The 22,222-nt window shown below is 35.7% G+C and overlaps 1 protein-coding gene across 2 annotated transcripts in view; it reads right to left on the bottom strand.

The window, feature by feature from the left end:
* Positions 1-4,291: 4,291 nt before the first annotated feature.
* Positions 4,292-22,222, bottom strand: part of LOC130625490 (IQ motif and SEC7 domain-containing protein 3-like) — a 30,169-nt gene continuing 12,238 nt past the window's right edge. The window contains exons 2-17 of one of the 2 annotated variants that reach the window (XM_057440597.1): positions 18,727-19,507; positions 18,319-18,445; positions 17,890-18,079; positions 17,210-17,371; positions 17,017-17,098; positions 16,716-16,748; positions 15,906-16,133; positions 13,807-13,881; positions 13,570-13,689; positions 13,052-13,163; positions 7,265-7,386; positions 7,165-7,192; positions 6,789-7,031; positions 6,566-6,639; positions 5,834-6,002; positions 5,161-5,365 (exon numbers count right to left, since the gene is read on the bottom strand). In XM_057440597.1, coding sequence (XP_057296580.1) covers positions 5,358-5,365; positions 5,834-6,002; positions 6,566-6,639; positions 6,789-7,031; positions 7,165-7,192; positions 7,265-7,386; positions 13,052-13,163; positions 13,570-13,689; positions 13,807-13,881; positions 15,906-16,133; positions 16,716-16,748; positions 17,017-17,098; positions 17,210-17,371; positions 17,890-18,079; positions 18,319-18,445; positions 18,727-19,507 — 2,554 coding nt within the window. In that variant the 3' untranslated portion in view covers positions 5,161-5,357. Of the gene's footprint in view, positions 5,366-5,833; positions 6,003-6,565; positions 6,640-6,788; positions 7,032-7,164; positions 7,193-7,264; positions 7,387-13,051; positions 13,164-13,569; positions 13,690-13,806; positions 13,882-15,905; positions 16,134-16,715; positions 16,749-17,016; positions 17,099-17,209; positions 17,372-17,889; positions 18,080-18,318; positions 18,446-18,726; positions 19,508-22,222 lie in introns of both variants that reach the window. The other variant, XM_057440596.1, reaches the window with a different exon arrangement.

The following is a 22,222-nucleotide window of genomic DNA, read 5'->3' as shown; positions in this document are numbered from 1 at the left end:
CATATTTCGCTCATGATATCTACAAAAGACAATAGCGGGGCCACCTACCATGCCTGTTTGCAGGAGATCATAAGCATCATTCCTGGTGCACTCGTCGCACGCTTTTTTAACCTCTATGCAGGCCTTACATCGTGCTTTGAAACAGTTGTCTCTACATTTGTGCGTGCAGGGGTCCCCCGGTGCATAAAGATCTATTTTAGGGTTCAAGTGCAAAGATTTGTTCAGAACTTAGCGCATCGATACACCTGGTATACTCACAGCATCCTTGAGAATGTCAATCTCATCTTCATAGTACGTGTTGCGAATCTTGTCGACAGCTTCGACAAAGGGTATCACGTCCGCCAGGTTGTATTCGGCCAACCAGTCCATCATAGTAACACACTCCCTCTTGTAGAACTCATCCCGGAAATCCTGGTAATCTTCGGGCGAGAGGGTGTTTTTACCGCTAAGGTTGCTTTAGAAGGCCTCATGATCGACGGGGCCGATATGATTCAGCTTATCATATCTCGACAACCACTCATATGGGAACACGAGCTTTTTGAGATCGCAATCCAACGACTTGCACCAACGTTCATAGCTCATCCCAGGCGGTAGAAAGATTTTAATATCTATGAATTTGAACTTTGAAGTGGTGAGGAACATGTAGTCATTGTTCTTCTTTGCTACTTTAATCTTATCCTCGTCATCATCCGCAATTCGTTCGAAAAAATACCGCTTGATCAGGTTGATGTCATACTTGCCGCTGTTGAAACCTATCAGCGTCACTTGGTTTACCCACTCATTCCAAGCTTTTGGGGTTTGATCTGAAAGCATATTAAAATCATCGGGCTTGGGGTGCAGCCTTTCGACTTCTTTGACGATGCGGGCCTGCCTCTGCTCTAATTGCTCGACGAATTTCCGCAACAGCACCTTGGGGTTTTCATGCATGATGAAGGTGGGATGTTCCTGTAGACTATAATGAATGGCAACACTTACCATGATATGCTCCGAGATGTATGTTAGATCGGGCGTTTGCTGCTGGTGTAATGGTGCCAGGAGAGCTTCAAAATCAAATACGATGAAGTGGGGGTAGGGTAGAAATTCTTTTTTGAAGAGCCTCTTAAGATTTGGGGGGTTCTCGCACTCCCATGTGGTGACCAGGTTGTAGCCGAGTTTTTGGATGTGATCCTCCTTGAATATGGTGAGCTTGAAATTATTCTCATCAGCGTTGGTTCGTTGTGGTTGGCATGGGCATCCATGCCACTTGCAGCCGTGATATTCATAGACTGTTTTGGTCTGAGGTTCGTATCCATCTACCCTATAGGCCTCCTGACCCATCACACGAATCATGCGTTACCCTCCATGCCCGCAGTACGCGTGATGTATGTGCATTTCCGCCTGCTCCGCCAATGCCTCAATCCATTGGCATGCCGCATAGCTGAATGCATATTGCACGTAGAAGACCTTTTCCGATTTGCTAGGCATGCGCTTGACTTTTTTACCCCTGCAAATGATCGTTGTTTTGGCACCTTCGCACTCGTTATTCTTGTGTCGCGTGAGGTTTTCAGATCTGGTGAAGATTTGGGTGCAAGCCTCGCATTCCCAGCTTTGGGTCAAAACATCCATCTTCTTGATGTAGAAGCAATGACCATGCAGCATCCCGAGATCGATTGTGTCCAACCCCTTCTTGTACTGGTTTTGACCATAGACGAGCCGCCATGGTGCCTTGTTCAAAGACCCTGATGTTGATCTTGAAGTGCTTGCCGATACGCTCCAGATCCACCAGCTTCGTAGCACGTACCTCTTTCCGCTTAAGCTTGGCGTTCTCGTAGTACTCACGTGCTAATTTGAGGGCCGGTCTTGTTAGGAACACCGTCCATAGCGTAGATGCACCTTTTTTCAGTGCGGCAAAGGTCCACTTCCAAGTAGGGGCTCCCTCGTAGAAATGATCTTGACCTGTACATGCTTGAAGACTATCTTGCCTTCGTAAGCTCCGGAGGTCTCGATGGTTCTGTCAGGTGGTAAGTAGGCTTTGGTCCAGAACTCCGCATCTTCCAGATCCAGACGCTTCATCTCGCATTCTTCCATGAAGGCTTCGATTTCCGCCATGCTTGAGAGTGACTTGGAGCTCTTTGTTTTGTGGTAATCGGCTACATCGCCACCACCTCAGTAAATATCACAGCTAAAGCTGTAGACTACCTTGACGCGCATGTGTACGTGGGGGGTGATTTTTCGCATGATAGCCTTCGTCAGTGGTTGGTTAAGGTTCTTATTGAATCGCCACGTCTTGGTGCGGTTTCCGTCTTCCAAAAATTGCGCCTCATTCTCGACAATTATGTTCTGGATGTCCTCGATTCCCTCCGGGTTCGGGGCCTGCTTCAATTCTTTCCCGAACATGTGTTTGAGGTCGACGATTCCCTGGTATTCATCTTCGATGGTGATCCGTTGGACCTCATCGTGGAGGGTCGAACTTCTCGAGATTTGCTCCTTCGCTTTGTTATAGTAGTAAGTAACAGTATCCCGGACGCTCCGTAGTTGATCAGCGAGAGCGTCGCGAGTTGCCGCTACCAGTGCTGACACGGTTTCATATAGTTTACCAATAGCTTTCCTGAACCAACTCATCTTTATTATATACAGATTTCGATTTCAATTAGCGCGGTCTTGAGTATGGGACTTCCCTCTACTCATTGCGCATGCGTATTGGGATTATCCGGTTTCAGTATTTATCGGCTTTATATTCGGATGACGTCCGGTTTACCGGTTTTGGGAGGTAGGGGCTGGGGTGGGAGTGGTGGAAGCGGGGTTTTTGGGGGTAGAGGTATCGGGGGAGCGAATTTCTGGGCATATTCACTCCCTACTACTACTAAAGCCACCCTCGTCCCCAGGGCTTTTGCCTTTTTGAAATGTCTTCTCTTATATCAAAAAGACAAAAAAACCCTGGGGAAAAGGGTGAATATACCACGATTTCTAATTATTAAACAGAAAATTGCATATTTACGTCTTTATTTAATTACTATTTTTATGTCTTTCTTACTTAGGACATATCCCAAGAGGGTTAAATTACCCAATTTATCTTCTACCAGAAAAATTTACAATGACTTGTTTTCAAGCTTATAGCGTCACCTGTATTTTTTTGATCAATTGCAATTCGTCAATATTAAAATCCAAGAACAATTTTTAATAACTCTTGAGTAACCTCTAAAAAATCCATAAACGGAGATGCTTTTTTCTGTATGAACAGTACTGCTAAAATTGACCTACACAAATCAAGAATTCGTTTATTAACTTCTTCCCCAACATTTTGTTACAACACAGGTGTATGTAGTACAAAGTAGATATTCTCATTTTATCCAATGGATGGTTTTTCCTTCACCTAGCCGGGAACACTTTCCTACTGTTTAGACAACGAGAAAGGCTGTGGATGGAGGCTCTGCAAAGCACAAAATAGACTGATTATCGTTTTACTTGAATGTGATTTTTTGTAGCGATTTTTTTTTAAACGGAACTATTCCAATTTTTTAAAACTTAAGAACAAGAAAGCGTTTTTTTGCTAAGGGGGACATTTTTTCTGTTGGGTACGATTTTTGATAGCGTAGAAAATTACAACAGCAAAGTCGGAAACTGGGAATACTTTTATCGGTGCAGCCCTTAATCTCAACTCCGATTCGCAGTAATTCAAAAAACCATCTCAGAAAAAGTTGCCTAGCTTAGCAACATTTCAATTTAGATACTGTATCTAAATTAAGGATTTCTGACCAGTATTTTTACCCAAGACGGGCCGGTCAAATCAATGAAAACAAAATCTTCTTTTAATTTCGAATATTTTGCAAATAAAATTATTAATAAAAAATCATGAACCTATTGTTAATATTTCATAAATACTCCGCTAAATGTCGTCCGCCTCCGCTAAATGTCTTCGTATCCATAAAAAGGCGTTCGAATTTGTTGTATCGAACGATAAAAAGCCTGCACTAATCGATACTCAGTTGTTGAGGTCAGACTTTTGATATCAGTCTTAAAGTAATGTTATCATTAATTAGAAAAAAGAATTTTTGTACTTTGAAAGAAACACTTAGGTAGGTTGCTTGCTAGTTTATCCAGTACGCCTCGATTGTTTTACTGTCCAAATCTCAGCTTGCCAGCTGCTTAGTTATTGATTCAAATCGCGGCCTTAGTTTTTGTCAGTTGCATCCAGTGAAAATCCCTCGTGATGGTAACAAAAGGGGAGGCAAATATTTGAAATTTCGAGAACGTTTCGGCAGGCTTTATGAACTGCTCTTGTTGTGTTAAAGTAAAAAAAAAAGAAAAAACATAATTGGCGCTTTAAGAAGGGTATCGTAACAAGCTTCGAAAACACCTAAATATTATTAACATCATATACAAATTCCAAAAAGAAAAGATTTGTCATTATTTATAAAAAACGCGAACTATAAACTATAAACTTTGTCCCTAGACCGTAAAATGTTGTTTGGACATTATAGGGGCATAAAGGCCTGGGAACAAACTTTACGTACATACTTACTAGAAGATACAAATGGAATATATTTACTTTCTATTAGTAAACAATAGTTTGTTTTATAGATATACTTTTAAGTGACATTAGACCGCACATCACATTACATAAAAGAGATTGAAATATGTAAAAAACTAACTGAAACTGAACGACAAAAAAAAAAAAAAAAAAAAAAAAAAAAACACGTAAAAGAAAGCACAACAATAAAAGTTCTTTGTCACTAAGTATTATTGACCAAAAACAGTGTATTTGTATATAGCAAAAAAACGAGCTCTTACTTGCGGCACTCGTGTTAAGTTAATAGAATACGGCATCACGTTGCGAGTATTTTATCTTACAAGTGTACGGACTATGGTTTTAAATTATTTTACGAGGGTTTAGGCTGTCACGGGTTAGTAGACCAAATTACAATTACTCGCACTCACACAAGTCTACATTTAATTTACACTTAAAAAAAACAAGTCTTTTCGCAATACCGTAAATCGATAGTCCTTTTTCGTTAACACTACAACACTTAAAAAAAAAATTACAAAAAAGTGGAAAAAGAAGCAACTACTTGATGAAAAGTATACACAGCTAGCACAGTGTAACTTATGCAAACATAACGCGACTTCACATTAATAACGAGGCTTGTGTTCATTCTTGCGCCGGCAGGGAATTGGTATTAGTTTCGAGTAACGACTGCGACTTTCCTCGCTTCGTCGTCGGTGATGGTGTTTTGTTTCTCTTTTGATGAGTTGTATTTCGATCGTGATGCGAAACACTCGGGGATTTTCGAATTTTCGTGGTCCAGTTACCAAATATATGCATCGATTTTTTTATGGTCGATGCTCGTAATAAACCGTGCGTATGCTGGCTAGTATGGCTAGTATTCTAAAGACAGGAAAAAGAGATAACTCACCTAGTATTGCATGTCTGTGCTGTATTTAGAAATAACATGTAAAAAATGTTAACGAGCGATTATCGAGCGTGAAACGTATTAATGATTATCGTGCATGAACATGTTAGGTGTTAAATAAGTCGGTTATTAAAAATGGAATCCAGGATGACATAAAAATGTTACAGTATCAGCAACAATAAATCGGTCTTGCAATAAGTGGCAAAATAATTAGTATCAGGACTCGCAAATATTAAGAGACGCGAGTTAACGTGAATGAGTTTTGTCTACGAACAGCAAAGTCAATCGAAAGCTCCGTTAAAGAAAATTAAAAAGGATGATCGAACTGATGAATGCCTCAACATGTAGTCTAAGGTATCGTTAGCAACGGCGATAAAAAGTTATGATCTCGTTAGTGGGTTAATTTTTTGGTAGTTGATTTTGACTTGTTTATCAAATCTTACTCGATTTACTACTTGAAATAACCGGCATGCTGCGTCGGTGTTCTTTGTTGCAAGTCGCCGGACGACTATCTCTGGTCAGTGCCGAGTACTTTCGACGTATACTAGGCGACTTTACCGCTTCTCGGATAGTATAAAGAAATCCGGTGCGTTGTTTCACGGGTGACGGTAGCTGAAAGGGATTCAAGAGAGTGCTATTCACTTTTAGACGACGTGTACCTGTGAGAGCAGCAGTTTGTTAAAGAATTTCTTTTGACTTTCCTATTCTTATCCATGCACTTTCCAAGCTAAGCTTAAAGAGGATTCAGATACATCCTTACATGTAAATATATAAGAATTAGCTTAATCAAAACGTTCTCTCTTCAAGCCCGTCCTAATTCCAACTTTTTGTCTTGTTGTTTCTTTTAGGATTTTATAGAGATTTTTTTTTAGATATAATTCAAACTTTTCAGGGTTTTCAGTTAAGCTTCAGTTATTTATGGAAAGCGGATAGTGTCCAAGTAAAAGCGTGTGTGTCCAGGTAAAAGCGTGTGTCCAGGTAAAAGCGTGTGTGTCCAAGTAAAAGCGTGTGTGTCCAGGTAAAAGCGTGTGTGCAAGTAGTAAGCGTGCGTGTGTCTAAGTGCGTGCGTTTGTGTAAGTGCGTGCATGTGTTGTGCGAAGAAAAAAATTATCTTGTGTGGACAAGACGTGCGATATTTATGGTGCGTTATGATTTGGTTTCAACGTACGACTTACCGACGAAAGTACACCTGGATCCAGTGAACTACTGCTGTTGGAACGAACTATGGTGTCATACCCAGGTCCCTCATCTAAACGCGTAAAATTTAGATAACAAGAGGATTTACAATTTATTGTGCACTCTCCACTTTGAGAATAGCAGGAGGATCGCGAATAAACGTTTTAATGAACGAGGAATACTTCTTGTCTGAACAATCCTGTTTAAAATGTTTCGACCTACCTATGTTTGCTTCGTTGATATCACCCATCGATGCAGACGATATTAGCTGACCAGAATTTTCATTTGCGTTACCACGTTCAACATCTTCAGCCTCGAGAGAACTACCCATTCTTAGGTCCAATAAGCTGCTTGCTTCAGGTTTATGCGTGAGTTTACTTTCGGTAGTTATGATAAGAGACTTCGTGCGATTGTCGTCCTTACGACGTTTGTTATGCCACGTTAACTGTTTCGTGTTACTGAGAGCTAAAAAAATCAATTATATAGGTTTAAAAAGCCAACAGTACACACAACTCTGCGTTTCGCCAATTAATGTTTTTTTATTTCTACGGAATTTGTGCAAGAAATAAAATCTTCCTGTAAAAAAAGCATTACTCACTAATGCGGATACTTTCCATTCCATTTGTCTATAAAAAAGTAATGAATGTTAAGTATTAACGAACGAATAAACGAACGAATGGTATTCAATATTAACAAACCTCTCTGATATATTCATCTAATTGTTCCACAAACATTTTTTTCATTGTTTCATCTTTTGTATTAAAGGTAGCAACAGCCTTGTTGTCCAGTTTGTTGACCAGTAAAACACCATGCGAATAATCTGGAATATAATAACCCTGACACTATTTACAACAATCGTTAACTCTTTTATTACCTGCCACCCACTCTGCGGGCTGGGTTATGAAGATGTCATAAACAAGGTAGTATTGATGAAATTCTGGAATTTGTTACCAATAAAGTAATGAGCGTAAAGACTGATTGAAAAAGATATTTAAAATTAATCCATTTCGGCATGTATTGAAGAGAATTATCAACCAAACTTGGACATACTTCGAAGTAGGAAAACAAGCCTAATGCAAGTAATTTCGACTTTTTGCGGAGCGAGCGGAGCACATTTGGCATGTAAGCACGTATTATTTTTGTTTATTTTCTACTCACAGCGGGAGAAATTAAATTTTTAAAAATTTTTTGACGAAAGTGTCACTTTTTTCACTCGATAAGTCAAATTTCCTCAGTCTCTGTTATCCCAATTTTTTTCCTACTTACTATACGCTCTGGGAACGAGGTGGGTATTTTTAAGAACACTGTCCTATTCAAAAATTTCATTCAAATAAAACTGTAAAAACAAAACAAACTGAAAAAGTTTTTGCGTTGTTTATATGAGCTGGTTAAGTTAAGTTGGTGTCAGGTTAGGTAACAACAACAGCTCATGTAATACGTCACAAAGTACAACAAATGATTGGAATTATATAACATCATCTTAAAATGAATGTCAAATAAGGTTAGTAGTTCGATAGCTAAAATTTTCTACTTAAGACACAAGCAAGGAGAAAAGATAACTTCTACATGGTCTGCAGCTTTTTGTAAATTCTGATAAGTATGGATTAGCTAGATAAATGAATTGGGATTTTTAAGGATTTTCTTTCGAATTTTGTGATACGAATAAACAGTGAAGAGTGAAAAACGAATTGTCCGAATCTACTTTTTCTTTCTTTGTATCTTTTATACAGATTGAGCAACCTAAACATAACGATGGCCGGTTGTTTTGGAAAGAATATATAGTCCTCGTGAAATTTTTAAACTGCAACATCAGTTGTTAAGAGGAGAGGAACTTTAAATTTGTTATTGTAAAATTTAAACACATCGACTTTGAGTTAAAAATATTTATGAGAGGATGGTATGGTTGTCCGTTTATATTGTTTGTGTTGCAAAATGCTGTTTTTTGAAATTTTGTGTAAACTTTTTGTGGAAATAGACCACATGCAATATATACTGAAAGAAGAAATTTTTGTAAAATCGGCTTCACTGTAAGCTGTTGTATAAGCTGATGTCTTAAACTATTGTTGGGGAGAACTAACTGTATGTGATGTCATTTTTGCTCGAAGAAAATTCCATGGTTTTAAGTTTTTGTTTTTCTTGAGAATTTTACAAAATTTTGTAGGGATAAATGTTTGCTGATGATAAAAAAAATTATATACTTAATGTTCTGACTGAAACTGTTTTTGTTTTTTATATTTTGTAATCTAAACGTGAGGACTGTATGCACTGAAATCACTGATTTTTTTTTAAATTTTGATGTGTTTCATAACCTTTTTGTGGAAGATTAATGGGTAATGGCAATATACGACATGCTGAATGAACTTATTTTTGTTAATTTAGAAGTGTTTCTCAAAAACCGATCTGTTTTACATTTTGTGTAAACTTTTATTTACGAACCGTATACAATGTTTTCAAAATAATGATCTTTGTTGATTTAAGTTTATTCTTTGCTCGTTGATTTTTTGACATTTAGGTTTAAAATTGTTGGTAAAGGGCAGTACGGAACTAAAAAGAAAATTTTTGTGTTCTTAACTGGTTGATTTTTACATTTTGTGTAAATTTTTGTGGGAGAGGATGGTATCCAACCGAAATGACTGATTTTTCTAGATTTAAATTTTATGGCTTTTTCATATATTTGTATAGGTTTTTAAGGGAATGACAATATTTAAAATGTGTAAAATAACTTATATTTGTTCATTTGTGCTAACACTTGCAGGCCTCCTTTTTGACATTTCAGAATAAAATACTGAGGGTTTTCAACATAATCACTTATAAGATGTACATATTTGAGATGCGTTATTTCTGAGATCGTTATTATCCGTGTTGTGACTGTCGGTGTTGTAACTGTTGGTGTTCTTACTGTCGGTTTTGTGAGTATTGGTGTTGTGAGTGTTGGTGTTGTGAGTGTCGTTGTTGTAACTTTTTATCAACTAGATTTTACACCTTGCAAGCTTTTCTTTTTTATTTTGTGTAAGATTTGTGTGGAGGATTTAAAGCGCTTAGACATTTGACATTTTGTGTAAGATTTTAAAAACATTTTTTATTGTGTATATATATGCACTACTGACGTCAGCAAAACATGTAAAACAACCTATTTTTCATTGGCCTTTTGCCTAAGTGGATTTTTCCACGGGCCTTATCTCTATAATAATAGCCGGATATATAAAATGACTGACAGATTATTTTAGCTGAACCGGTAATGACAGGCTGTTCCCTGTGTTTTCATTAAAACTGAAGTTGCAATGCAGTTTTTTTGGAAAGGGGTTATTACGCCTATGCACCTGTTTAACTATACTAAGCGGTTAGCCCAGTGTTAACAACAGACTGTTGTTTTTGGTAAAGGCTGTTACGCCTACGCGCCATGTACAACGTGGTTTACCTGTACTAAGGGGTCAACCCAATGTGACAATTCATTTTTAAACTTTCCCGGTAATCACGTCTGTACGGATGTTTACCTGGACTAACCGCTCAGCCCTGTTGGTTTTTTTTTAAACAGAATATGTCAGAAAGTTTTTTCCAAAGGTGTATTATTCCTATATGCCTGTGCAACACGGTTTAACTGTAGTAAGCGCTTAGCTCAGTGTCACAATGAATTCTTTAACTTTCACAAAAACTTATTCCGCAAAATAAAATAATATTGACTGATTGTTTTTGATATGATGGGGTACCGACTGTTTTTTGTAAACTGTGTTTTTATTTCAGCTATCGTTGCGGGGAATATTCTTTGAAAAATATGTTACAGTTGCAAGACTATAATGGTGTATACGCTTCACTTAGTTTACGACATACTGTATACCTGTACTAAAGCGCTCCACTTGATCGTGTGGCACAGGTTACAGCTCTTATTAAGCGCTCCACAGTGTTCAACGTCAGGTCACACCTTGACTTTGGCTTACCCCGGCGTTTCGACACTGGGGATGGGCGGACCCGTGAATTTTTCTCCGGGCCATCGATTATCTACATTATAATGCCTGTATACGTCTGTCCGTCCGTCCGTCTGTGTGTCACGCAAAATGGTACGGCGCGACGTCAATAACACTACTTTAACGTCAACATCCTATATTAAATTAATGAAGCCATTACAGCGCACTTAAAACATGAGGCCAAATAACTTGGAAACGAGGTGGTGTCAAGATTTTTCACCGCGTTGGTAACTAGGGACCACCTACGAAGCCTGGGTCCCCGAATCCGTTTCGGAATGGACGGGTTGATGACGTCATAAAAATCATTTAAACCACCATATCTCCGTAACCGTTTGTCAAAAGTACATGATCCTATACATTTTCTTGATCAGCGTTTAAAGACCTATACGTTGAAGGCAACAAATTTTGTGTGTTTTCGCGGGTCTTTGCTGACGTCAGCATAATTTTTAAACCCTTATATATCATTAACAGTTCATCAAATGCACATGATCAAGCTCTACATAATAGAGACAACGGATAAACTGAATTTCGTCAATTTGTTCTCGCATATGCACTGCTGACATCAGCAAAAGGTCTAAAATAACCAATTTTTACATTGTCCTCCTGCCTAAGTGGATTTCTCCACGGGCCTTATCGACCAGTCGAATAGTATAATAATACGCTGAGTGTGTCTGTCTGTGACAGGCAAAGTGGATGTGTTCATTTTCCCTTGATGTCGCCGAAAAACTTATATCTAATATGTTAAATTTTGTGACGTTACGGCGCGACGTCAATAACACTACTTTAACGACAATATCCTATATATTAAATTTATGAAGCCATTACAGTGCACTTTAAAATTTGAGGCCAAATAACTTGGAATTGAGGTGGTACCGTCAATGTCTTTTTCAACGCGTGGGTAACTAGGGACCACCTGGGACAAATTTTGGTAATTTTTCCAAACCTGGGTCCCAAAATCCGTTTCGGAATGCACGGGTTTATGACGTCATCAAAAAACCTTTAAACCCTATCTTTGCAACCGTTTGTCAAAAGTGCATGATCCTATACATTTTCTTGATCAGCGTTTCAAGGTCTTTACGATAAAGGCAGGTATATAAATTTCTAAAAAAATTTTTGGGTTTTGGCAGGCCATTCCTGACCTGACGTCAGCAAAATTTACCCTTATATCTCAATAACCGCTCATCAAAAACACACGAACATATACATTTTCTTTATCAGCAGTTTAAGCTCTACATAATAGAGACATGAAAACAAAGTTCTAATTTTTTTTGTGGATGAGTTGCTGACGTCATGAAAATTTTTATTCTGACTCAGTGGATTTCTAAACGCGGGCCCTTATCACTAGTCTATATTATAATACCCAATGGTAACCACAGTAGCGAGTCACACAAGATGGGCGAACCCGTGGATTTATCCACGGGTTAACGACTATGATGTAAATATTTCGTTTGCGAACAAAGGAACCTGTTCCCACTCCGCAACCCTTTATATATTGATTAGTAAAATTTTGGTTAAGTACTAAGACATTACGTGACCTTATTAAACTAAGAGGTTTAATGAGCAAAAAAATGATTTTATTGTATTGCTCTCTTACTATCGTCGCGTTTTTTGGAGGATACCAGTTTTTGCAGTTTTCGACTCTATTGTTGTGAACTACGCATTATTTTCATCCGACTGTGTCTTTTTGTTCAAACTTTGTCAAATTACAGGACATAGGTTAAATTTACATAATTTGCACAGTGGTGTAATAAAATACACTATGTGTTTATTTCAAGAAAATTTATTTTTCTGAATTCTTACTCGGCTATTAATGATGTCATAAGTCATATTTTAAAAAATTTGTTTTATTTTAAATTTCCAATCGCAAATCATGTCACCAAAAGCAGTGAAGATTTGAGCGTATAGTTAACAAGTTACAGTCAATAAAGGAACAAGAGGTAAAAAGAAGGTTAAAGGATACAAAACACAGTAACTACATTTTTTGCTGCTACCTACCAGACCTTCAAATGCAGGACTGTTATGAGGCAAGCTTCTTTTGTCCACTCCGTGACAAGATTTAACGTTTTTTCCTTTCAAATATCCTCTTTTTTTCTTGACCAATACCAGTAAAAAGTAACGTTTCTACCACATATACAAATACTTGAAATATGTTGAATGCAATCACAACTTGCAAAACTTCACAAACATCACAAAAAAAGTTAAAGGCATTTTTCTTGCTTTTCGATTATTTTTCAACTGGGTAGTCATTTTTTTTTTAAAGTGCATTTGTTTAAAAACTACAAAATAAACTACCGAAAAAGAATCCACTTTCATGAATTTTCACAGCTGGTGCTTTGAGACACTGCTTTACAAGATAAGCGTTCTTTTTCTTGAAAACAGCCTTCCTCAATGGAACACCTCCCCAAGCTCTCAGTACTTATTTCAGTACTACACTGTGTTTTAAAGAACCTTGCAGTTATGCTACAAAGTACAGGCAACACGTGTGGGAAAAGGGAAATGGCAGACTATTAACAACCAACTTACATTCGTTACTAAATTCGGCTACTCTCATGTTTAACAGAGTATACGATGACTTGCAGCTGAATATATGTCCACTGCTGCCATGCGCACCTGACTTTCCTCTTGGTTTCGCAAGCTAGAAATAAGTTTTTTGTTTATCACAAAAAATCAGTTTACAAACAACGCAAGAAAAAGGCACAGCAAACCAAAGATTGCACATGCCAGGTTACAGATAAAAAATTTATGTGCCGTTAAGATAAAAAACACTACTGTAACTTCCGTACAGTGTGACTAATACATGTGAGATATAATATGACTGTTCCAAATCAGGCGTACTATACTATCAGGCGCATGTCGCAAAAAAGGGAAAAGAGACTACAATTGGCTGGATAAACAAAGTTAGTTAAAAGCAGAAAACAATTATTTTTTAAAAGCCCTTCCAAGTCAATCCAAATGCTCAATAACAATGAGATTGGATATTTTCACTTTTTAAAGAGCTAACTAAATGGATGGTTACAACGTATGTATCAAAAGCAACTTACTAAGATCAAATCATTGAAAAGAAAGGCAAGCCTGTTGTGTGGTTTCTCTTTTCGACTTGGGTCGTTCACTTCTTCAACGGTAAACAATTTGACAAATTGTCGATGAGTTGCAGCCAAACTCTAGTTAAAAAAAATTGAATGTAAACTGAAGTCCTTCTTACAGTCTCCAAGAAATTTACCCGTAAACGGTAACTGCAAGGTCATAAACATTAGCAGAAGGTGCAAGACAAAACTTACAGGAACTTTCCCAACAAAGCTATTTTCGATTTGATGAAGTTGTGTTGTATGGTCAGCACCAGTAGCAAACTCATTCTACAAAAAAAAATTACAGGTAATTCACTTGAAAGGTAAGTACATAGACGTCAGTTTGAATGCGACTCTACTCAAATTGCATTTAAGATTAGTCACTGGTTTAAATCACAAAATTTGTGAAGAGACTTTTAATACTATAAAGAAATTTTATAAAGAGAAAAACTGTATTGTATTTTTTTGCTTCCTTAGTGTTAAAAACAAATTTCATAACAGTACTTTCTTGACAAGCAACACTGCAACACCAACATTGTAAGTTTTGAAAAGTTTTAAAAAAATTAAGAATAGCTAGACCTATTCCTAGCAAGTGCATGATAAAGCTAAAAGCACAGTCTGACTTTAAATGATGATTCGATAGATTACTTATACATTGACGGTTCATACAACACTTGGTTAGCCTACCAAAGATGACTAGGAACATAAAGGCATCTGGCTGTTTCTTTAAATAAATAAACCCCGATGTATTGGAAAACATGTTAAATCAAAATCGAATGACGGCCAGTTACGCCACAGTCACAATATGTCGCATATAGACCGTTTTTTTCATTGTACCATTTTTTTAATGAAAAGTAAATACTTTGCGTTGTCGATAAAGGAGATTGTTAAACACAACATTGCTAATGCTCTAGCTAGTCATCATTCACGGCTTAACGTCCGTTTTCCATGCTAGCATGGGTTGCACGGGGTATATTAATGACCTTCTTCCAATCTGATCTAGACTGTGTTAGATCTAAACTCAACTTCCTCTGTCCTTATAACCTTATAACCTCCTGCCCTTTAAACTTTTTAAAAAACAGTATCAAAAGTATCTATCATAGGTACCATGTGCATTTTTATTTCAGTACGGCAAACAACAAAATCATACAATGCTGGCTCCTTCTGGTGGTTTTAGGTTATTTTGGGTGGTTTGTAATTTTAGTAGTTGCCAAGATTAATATTGTTGAGGTCTTTTGTGTCAAACCTGAAAAGTTTGTTTCTTTTATTCAAACCCAGTTTGCTATATTTTGCTATTTAGAACCTTTATGATATGTGACAAAAATGTATAAGGCTAAACTCACTCATATTCATGGAATAGATCTATTAGCACACTCTTTTTTGACTTGGAATTAAGGGGGCTCTTTTAAAACGTTAAAATTTATTCAACACCGTTTTTCTGGTCAGCACTTCCTCCTTCAACAGACAATTCAAAAGGAACACTTTCAAGTCTTATTAGAAAAGACCTACAAAACACAATGTACTTCCAATACAATATTTTTATATAGTTTTAATTATTTTCAATTACCACGTTTGTAATTGCAAAAGGTTCTCCATGTTCAACTTGCAAAAATAAATATTCGAAAGATCACTAGAAACTTATAGGAACAACAGTGCATATGCGAGATATATTGATATAGTAATCCTGCACACTATCTTTCAAATTGCTGCAAAGATGATTGATACAAATTTATTCGTTAAAAATTATTTTTTACAAAATGCATTTTTCTGTTGCACAAATAAAAATTTGCAAAAACAAATCAGTTTGAAGGACGACAATTTATCTGCACATCTAATGTTAGTCATAACTTAATGAAAGTTAATGCTAGTCCATATTACATTCGACCACATTTGGCTTACTCACTAAAAGAAATAACATTGATTCACATACCGTAAATGACAGATTAGGCACACTGTGCTCAATAAGGCGCCCCTGAATTAGAAAAAAATTTGTAAATAAGCGCCCCTGCTCTAATAAGCGCTCTCCCCTCCCTCCTTTACCCTTGAAAAATGGGGCACTTTTTCGGATCAGCACGAATGACAACATATACACATTAAAGATATATTATTGCTATTTTAATTTTTATTTTAAAAAAATTATGAGAATGAAGTTTAAAACATTTGCTTTTCTGAAAAAAATTAATAAGCACCCCTGCTGAATTAACCGCACCAGCCAAATAAGCGCACCTACCACCTAAGATGAAATCTATCATTTACGGTATGCACAAAAAGTAAGGCCATCTTAAAATGCTTCAATAAAATAATTTCCATACCCTTTGAATTCTGTTGTACATATTTCGTAGCATGTTCTGATCTATGTCATTTCCATTGTCAGTGCCACGCAAATTTTTTAAAAACTCTTCTTGTGTCATCCGTCTTTTGACATTTTGATTGTGCAAGTCTGTATTGAGCATAGCAAGAGCAAAAGCTAACAGTAAGATTGTATCCGAGTTCCCTGCAAACTTCCCAGGATTACAATCAACGTAACGGTTTGCAAATACCTAAAAAAAAAGTTTAAAAGTTATGTATTTAAAAAGAAAGAAGATAAACATTGTAGATGTGAAATGAGTGTACACTTTTTTCTTAAAAAGAACCCAGCACTCAAGTGTAAATAAACTTGTTAAACCAAAAGTTCACATTCCAATACTATTTGCTTATTGGTTTATTTACTTATTTATTTGAAATTATTTGCCCAGGATAGCCTCTTTAGTTCCTATTGGTACTGCTTTCCAAGAGGGTCCTGCGAAGGGGGCCTAACGCATTTAAAGCTCTCATTTAAGCTACGAAAGTCGTGCAAGCACAGCAATCGCTCAACTAGACAACTGCCTAAGATATCAATCCTATTCTCATGCTGAGCGCTAAGCAGAAAGGACAGATTCACACTTTTATAGTCTCTGGCATGACTCGGCTGGGGTTTGAACCCAAGACTTCCTGCACTGGAACGAACGCTCTACCACCATGCTACCAGTCAGTAAAGTCGGTTGGTCACTATTACAAAAAAAGTGTAAGAAAATTTCACCAAACTTTAATTGTTTATTAAAAATCTACCTACAACTGGTGACAAGAAATACAAGTAAACTTACCTGCAAAAATTTTTCCACTGTTTGAGCTTCACCCTAAAGAAATAAAACATTTATTTACCTCTATGCATGACAAATCTATACATTCAAGACAAGTTTTACCACTTCTAAACATCAACGTATACTTAAAAAATATGGAAATTAAGAAGATCTTAAAAGTACTTCACCCATTAACAATTTAGATTATTTAAATATTATTTAAATATCATTTAAATATTATTTAAATAGTTAACGTAATATACTTCAGAACCTAAATTAATATTGCTAATTCAGGAATCTAGACTTTTGTACATAAACAACTTACAGTCAATTTAAAATAGGATTGGAATTGTCGCAATGCTTCATCCACATCCTTTTCAACAAAGTCAAATGATTTGGCAAAATCCCTAAAACATGGATACATGTCACTCAGTTTTTTGGTTTCAGCAGCAGCTTACCATTATGTCGGAGAAAGTGATTTAGAGATTCAAGTACTGAGAACCACATTGATTACTTACAATAAAACTTGATTGTTGAACTCATTACGTAAATTTCCGAAGTACTCTGAAATTTTCTGCTTCGATATAGTAGTTTCTTTGCGTAAAAATTCTGCAATCGAAGTCACGTCATTACCCAACATCTGATTGTCGATTAAGTATTGAATTCCCACTTCTGGCTTCCTGTAAATAAACAAGGTTTATTTCAAATCATTTAAAGTATATTAAAAATTTCTAATCTACGAACATATGTCATTAAAACTTAAAGTTCATAAGCATATCAGGCACTGTGTCACATTTGTACTTTAAACGTAATTGGTTTTTAATAGGCACTGATGCTGTATTATGTGTTTGTAACAAAAGGATTAGTATTCTACCATTATACCTGCCTTTGTAATTCACAACGGCACTCGTTAATGCTGCCATGCTCACAAAAGTTTTTGCTTATGTCAGCAAGTTGTTGCGAATGTGGTTTTTCTTAAGTTAGATGTAACTTGAACTTGCAAAAATTTTGTTATCATTTTCTCTCTTAATTTAAGTGTGCAATCGTAAAACAAAATATAAATTGCCGACATAAAACACAAGTTTGCAGTCACATCACCAATTTTTTGTTGATGTGAAATAAATTAAACCAGGCTGTATGTTAATTATTGTAATGACTATATTCAGTTTATATTCAATATCAAAATAAAAAAACTTACCAATTAAATAAGTTTACACCGATTCGAAATTGTCTTTTATGGGCAGAGTTATCAACAATAGGATCATATTCTTTTTGTGTACTGAAACACATGCCATCTGCAAAATCATGGTTGTGAATTTTGTCCACTAGAAAACTTGACCCATCTACTAAATCGACATGTTTTCCCTCTACAGTGATCACATTTGAATCTAAATAATGGATGATTAACATTCTTAATACAATGTTATTAAACACTTTAGCTAATTAAAATGTTCTGGATCTCGGCTATGAAAAGGAAAATTCTCTTTTAAAAGAGTCAAATTTTGTTTAGAATATTCGGTTCATGTATTGATATGCATGGTAAAAAACTTTTAAAACACTGCCAGAAGCAAAAACATTGAATAGAAAAAAATGTATTGCCAACAAAAAGGTTACTGTTATTACTTACCATCAATGATGTCGTAATTATCAGAACTTCCAGAAGACGTTCTTGACGTATTTCTTTTTACAGTTGGTTTTTCTTCTTGAACTGCATTATTTGATGTTTCAGCAGATTGAACTGCATCAACTACATCCTAAAGAGCAATTTGTCAGCAAAGTTCTATAAAAATACATTCTGCTATGTTCTTCTTATATGAATATCGGTTACATAGATCGAATTGCATATACACACATACTGTTTTTATACCGAAATTTTAGGAAAACGAGGTCTTGCTAAATTTACCCCTCCATAGCTAGCTTGCCCCTCACATGATTAAGATATAAAATAATAGTTATTCCCTCTATAGATGTTTAGAAAGGCCACTTCATATTTCACAAACAACCAAGTCAGACATTAGTTTAATAAAATGTGTACCTTTTCTTCATGTTCTGAAAAGTGGTTCTCGATTAAGTAACCACTTAGATTATTTGGTTTTTCATCTGCAGAGTCATCACTGTCTGTACTATTTGATTCTAGTCTTAAATTTTTCATGTCAACTAAATCTGCAATATTGGGTGGTTCTTTAGTTCGTACACAATCAGCTGACAACTTTCTCCGTACAGGCGGAGAAGTGTCTACAATATTGTCATCAACAATCATAACAGGATTGTCTGGTCCATAAACTACTAATGATTCCTTTTTCAGGAGTTCAAAGTTTTTTGCAGGCAAAGTTAAAGAACGTTTTCTGCCAGAGAATGCCCTCATTCGTAAAAAACTTCTACTCAGAACCCAATGACGGTAGGACTGTTGTATAGTTTTTGCTGCAGCGTTTGCTTTCTCTTTGCCACCATATTTATTTTCTAAACACTCAATAGTTTTTTCTCGTAAGTCTGTCGATAATTCATAAAAACTTCCACTACTTGATCTATGGTGTCGCCTAGAGGAAGACCGTTTTGCAATCAGCTTTTTTGACGGAGAAAATATGACAGGTACTTGGGATTGGGCTGAGTTAACATCTCGTTTCTCGTCAACAAGATGATATGCTGTGCTTTCTCCGCACGACGCAACTTCCCTGTTTGACATACTAACACCTGAGTCACAGCCTGTAGAAGCTATTGATTCTAAACTTGTATCAGCTAACAACATTGGAGAGTCTTTGTTTAACAGTGGATCAGTTACTACTTTGCCTTCAAGATTCTTTTCAGCAGTCATATTACTAAAAAAAATTCACATAATTACAAAAGATGCATCTCAAGTGTGAAGAAATCACTACCCTAAATCATGTCAGTTACAAACTAAAGCACCAGAGACGGCAAAATATCGGCAAAAAATAACGCTTTTTTATATTTACATGATGTAATATAATTATTGTTTAAGATGATAGATTAATCCATGACTCTGTCATAGTGTTATCTTAAACACAACAGTTCAAATCCTTAGTAAAACGTCATTGGGAAATTTGTTATAGCATGTTTATACAAAACATTGTCACACTCTCCTCCTCTATTATAACAATATAGAATAAAACCTAAATTATTTGTATTTGGTCTTATTCAGTTATAAGATGGGGGCAAACACGGTGATAGGTGATTAGTGGCTGGTGCAGTGACAGGGTGGACGGCCTTAATGACTGATTAGAAAAAACTTTAACTGGAATTCTAAGTTGGCCCTCTATATTAAGAAATCTTTTCCTGATATTTGCAAAAATGTGATATAACACTTCTCTATAAAATATAAAACAACTGTGTGATTTTATTTTATAACATTATAATATAATCACAGGCAGATTCAAACTTCCTTTCAGATAAGGGATCGTCTCAAAATGTTCGTATGTTTTTTCGCTACGAAGTACTTCGTTTCATGAAACGAATGTCATACGAAGTGCTTCGTTTAAAATAAAAAATATAAACAAAGTTTATACGAACTTTTTTAATAAATGATACGAACTTAAACAAAGTTTTTTTATCATACAAAATGAAATGATACGAACTTTGAATGAAGTAAACTGCTATACAATCTTGAAACGAACTTCAAAAGTACCGGCGTAATAGCGCATAATTATTTCAATACAAAATCAGAAACAAAAGAATTAAACAAAGTTTTTTTGACACAGGAAAAGAAATGATACAAACTTTAAACCAAGTAAATTGCTATACGAACTTAAAACAAACTTCAAAAGTAACGGCGTAATTGTGCATAATTATTTCAATACGAAACCAGAAATAAAAGAAGTAAAATATACGATTCATTTTAATAGTTTCAAGCTTAAATTTAATATCAAACATTTGTATTTCCTTTTTAAAATATCGAATTTAATTAAATTATATTAAACAGTTTTTTTAAAATTAGCTACTTTCATAGCATGTCTAAAAATTACGACAGCGATATCGATTGGATATATGACACAGGCAGTTCCGACAACGAGACTGATTTGGTGCAAGTATATATATTTTTATTTTTTTCTCCCCTTTTTTTAAACTCTTAAATTTATTAATGTAGTTAAAATTTAATTTACTTATTTTGTTAGATAAAAATAAAAGATGAGGAAGACCAAGCATACACAAGAAGTATCCGGAAATAATTACTTGTGTCAAGACGTTGATAGAACAAGGTTCTGCTGAAGCTCACTTATGTCGCAGAGAGTGTTATGTACACAAATGGGCTTTCTTTATATGATATCGTTATGCACGTCAAAAAAACCTTGGGTATAACTGTTAGTCGCCACACCATTCACACATTAATGCTTCCACCCCGAAAAAAAAACACAGCGAGTAAAAACTACACATGTTTGATAGACGCAAGTGTTCCTCTAAAAAGAAACACAAAAGAAAAAAACACACAACGACTTTCATTTCACTTGGGTCAAGTTCACATAGTTAACGAAATGGAATATATTTGCAAATAAAACACACTTATGCTGTCCGTGGACAATAAAAATAAAGTTGATGTGGGTAATCAAATAAATGATAAAGTGGAACTACAAAACACATTGAGAAACATTTAAAAAGAAGAAAGGAGATAAGTAAACTTTCATCTGAAACATCTTTTGTTCGTCCAAACAGTAGCATAGCGTTTCAAGTCACCCCCACTGTTGACGCCACAAACATTACTTCCGAAGAATTCAACATGACGCTTGAAGTCACAAGTATCCTGGCCGATATCACTAATGTGACGCCTGAACACAATAATGTCGCGTCAGAAGAATTCAACCTCCACAAATTTCCTACATGCATTTACTAGAAAATCCCATGACTACTGACCCAACCACATTTTAGCTTTTTACTGAAATGAATGATCCAGTTAACTCAACGCCACTTCCAAAAAAAATAAAAATAAATTCTTGTGCTTATTATATAAAGTAGGAAGTAGTAGTAGGAAGAATACAAGGTGGTGTTCGAAATTACCAAACAGGAGCGTTAAACACTACATCCCTCTCTCCGAATCGTATGAGTGTTATAGTGCGTCAAGCAAAGAAACAGTACAGCGATGAATTTGTGGAAATGAAAAATTTAAATGAAATTGTGAACTCAAAATGCAGACAAGTAAAACGAAAATTAATCGCCAAACAAAAAGCCAGAGACAATGTTTAAAGTTTTTAAAAGTATTTTATTGTTGCGTTTTTAGAAAAATTTGTATATATTTTAACCACTGTTTGTATATATTTTAGCACAGTTTGTATATATATTTTTATTATATAAAAAACAAAACAAAGTGCAACTGAAATTATTTTTACCTATTCACCAATAAAATTGTGCCGTGACAGGATAAACAAACATAAAAAAACATGCATGCAACCTGAAAGCATATAATCAGCATTATTATTTGCAACGTGTAACAAAGCCAAAGTTGTTATTATAAAAAGGATAAAAAGTTTACACTTCATACAAAATTTAAAATCTATATTTAAAGTTGGAGCTTGGTTTATTCTTAA

The sequence above is a fragment of the Hydractinia symbiolongicarpus genome, chromosome 14, assembly GCF_029227915.1.
Source record: "Hydractinia symbiolongicarpus strain clone_291-10 chromosome 14, HSymV2.1, whole genome shotgun sequence".
Taxonomy (NCBI): Eukaryota; Metazoa; Cnidaria; class Hydrozoa; order Anthoathecata; family Hydractiniidae; genus Hydractinia; species Hydractinia symbiolongicarpus.
The sequence above is the reverse complement of the archived record's forward strand: the minus strand, read 5'-3'. Positions and strand labels throughout refer to the sequence as shown.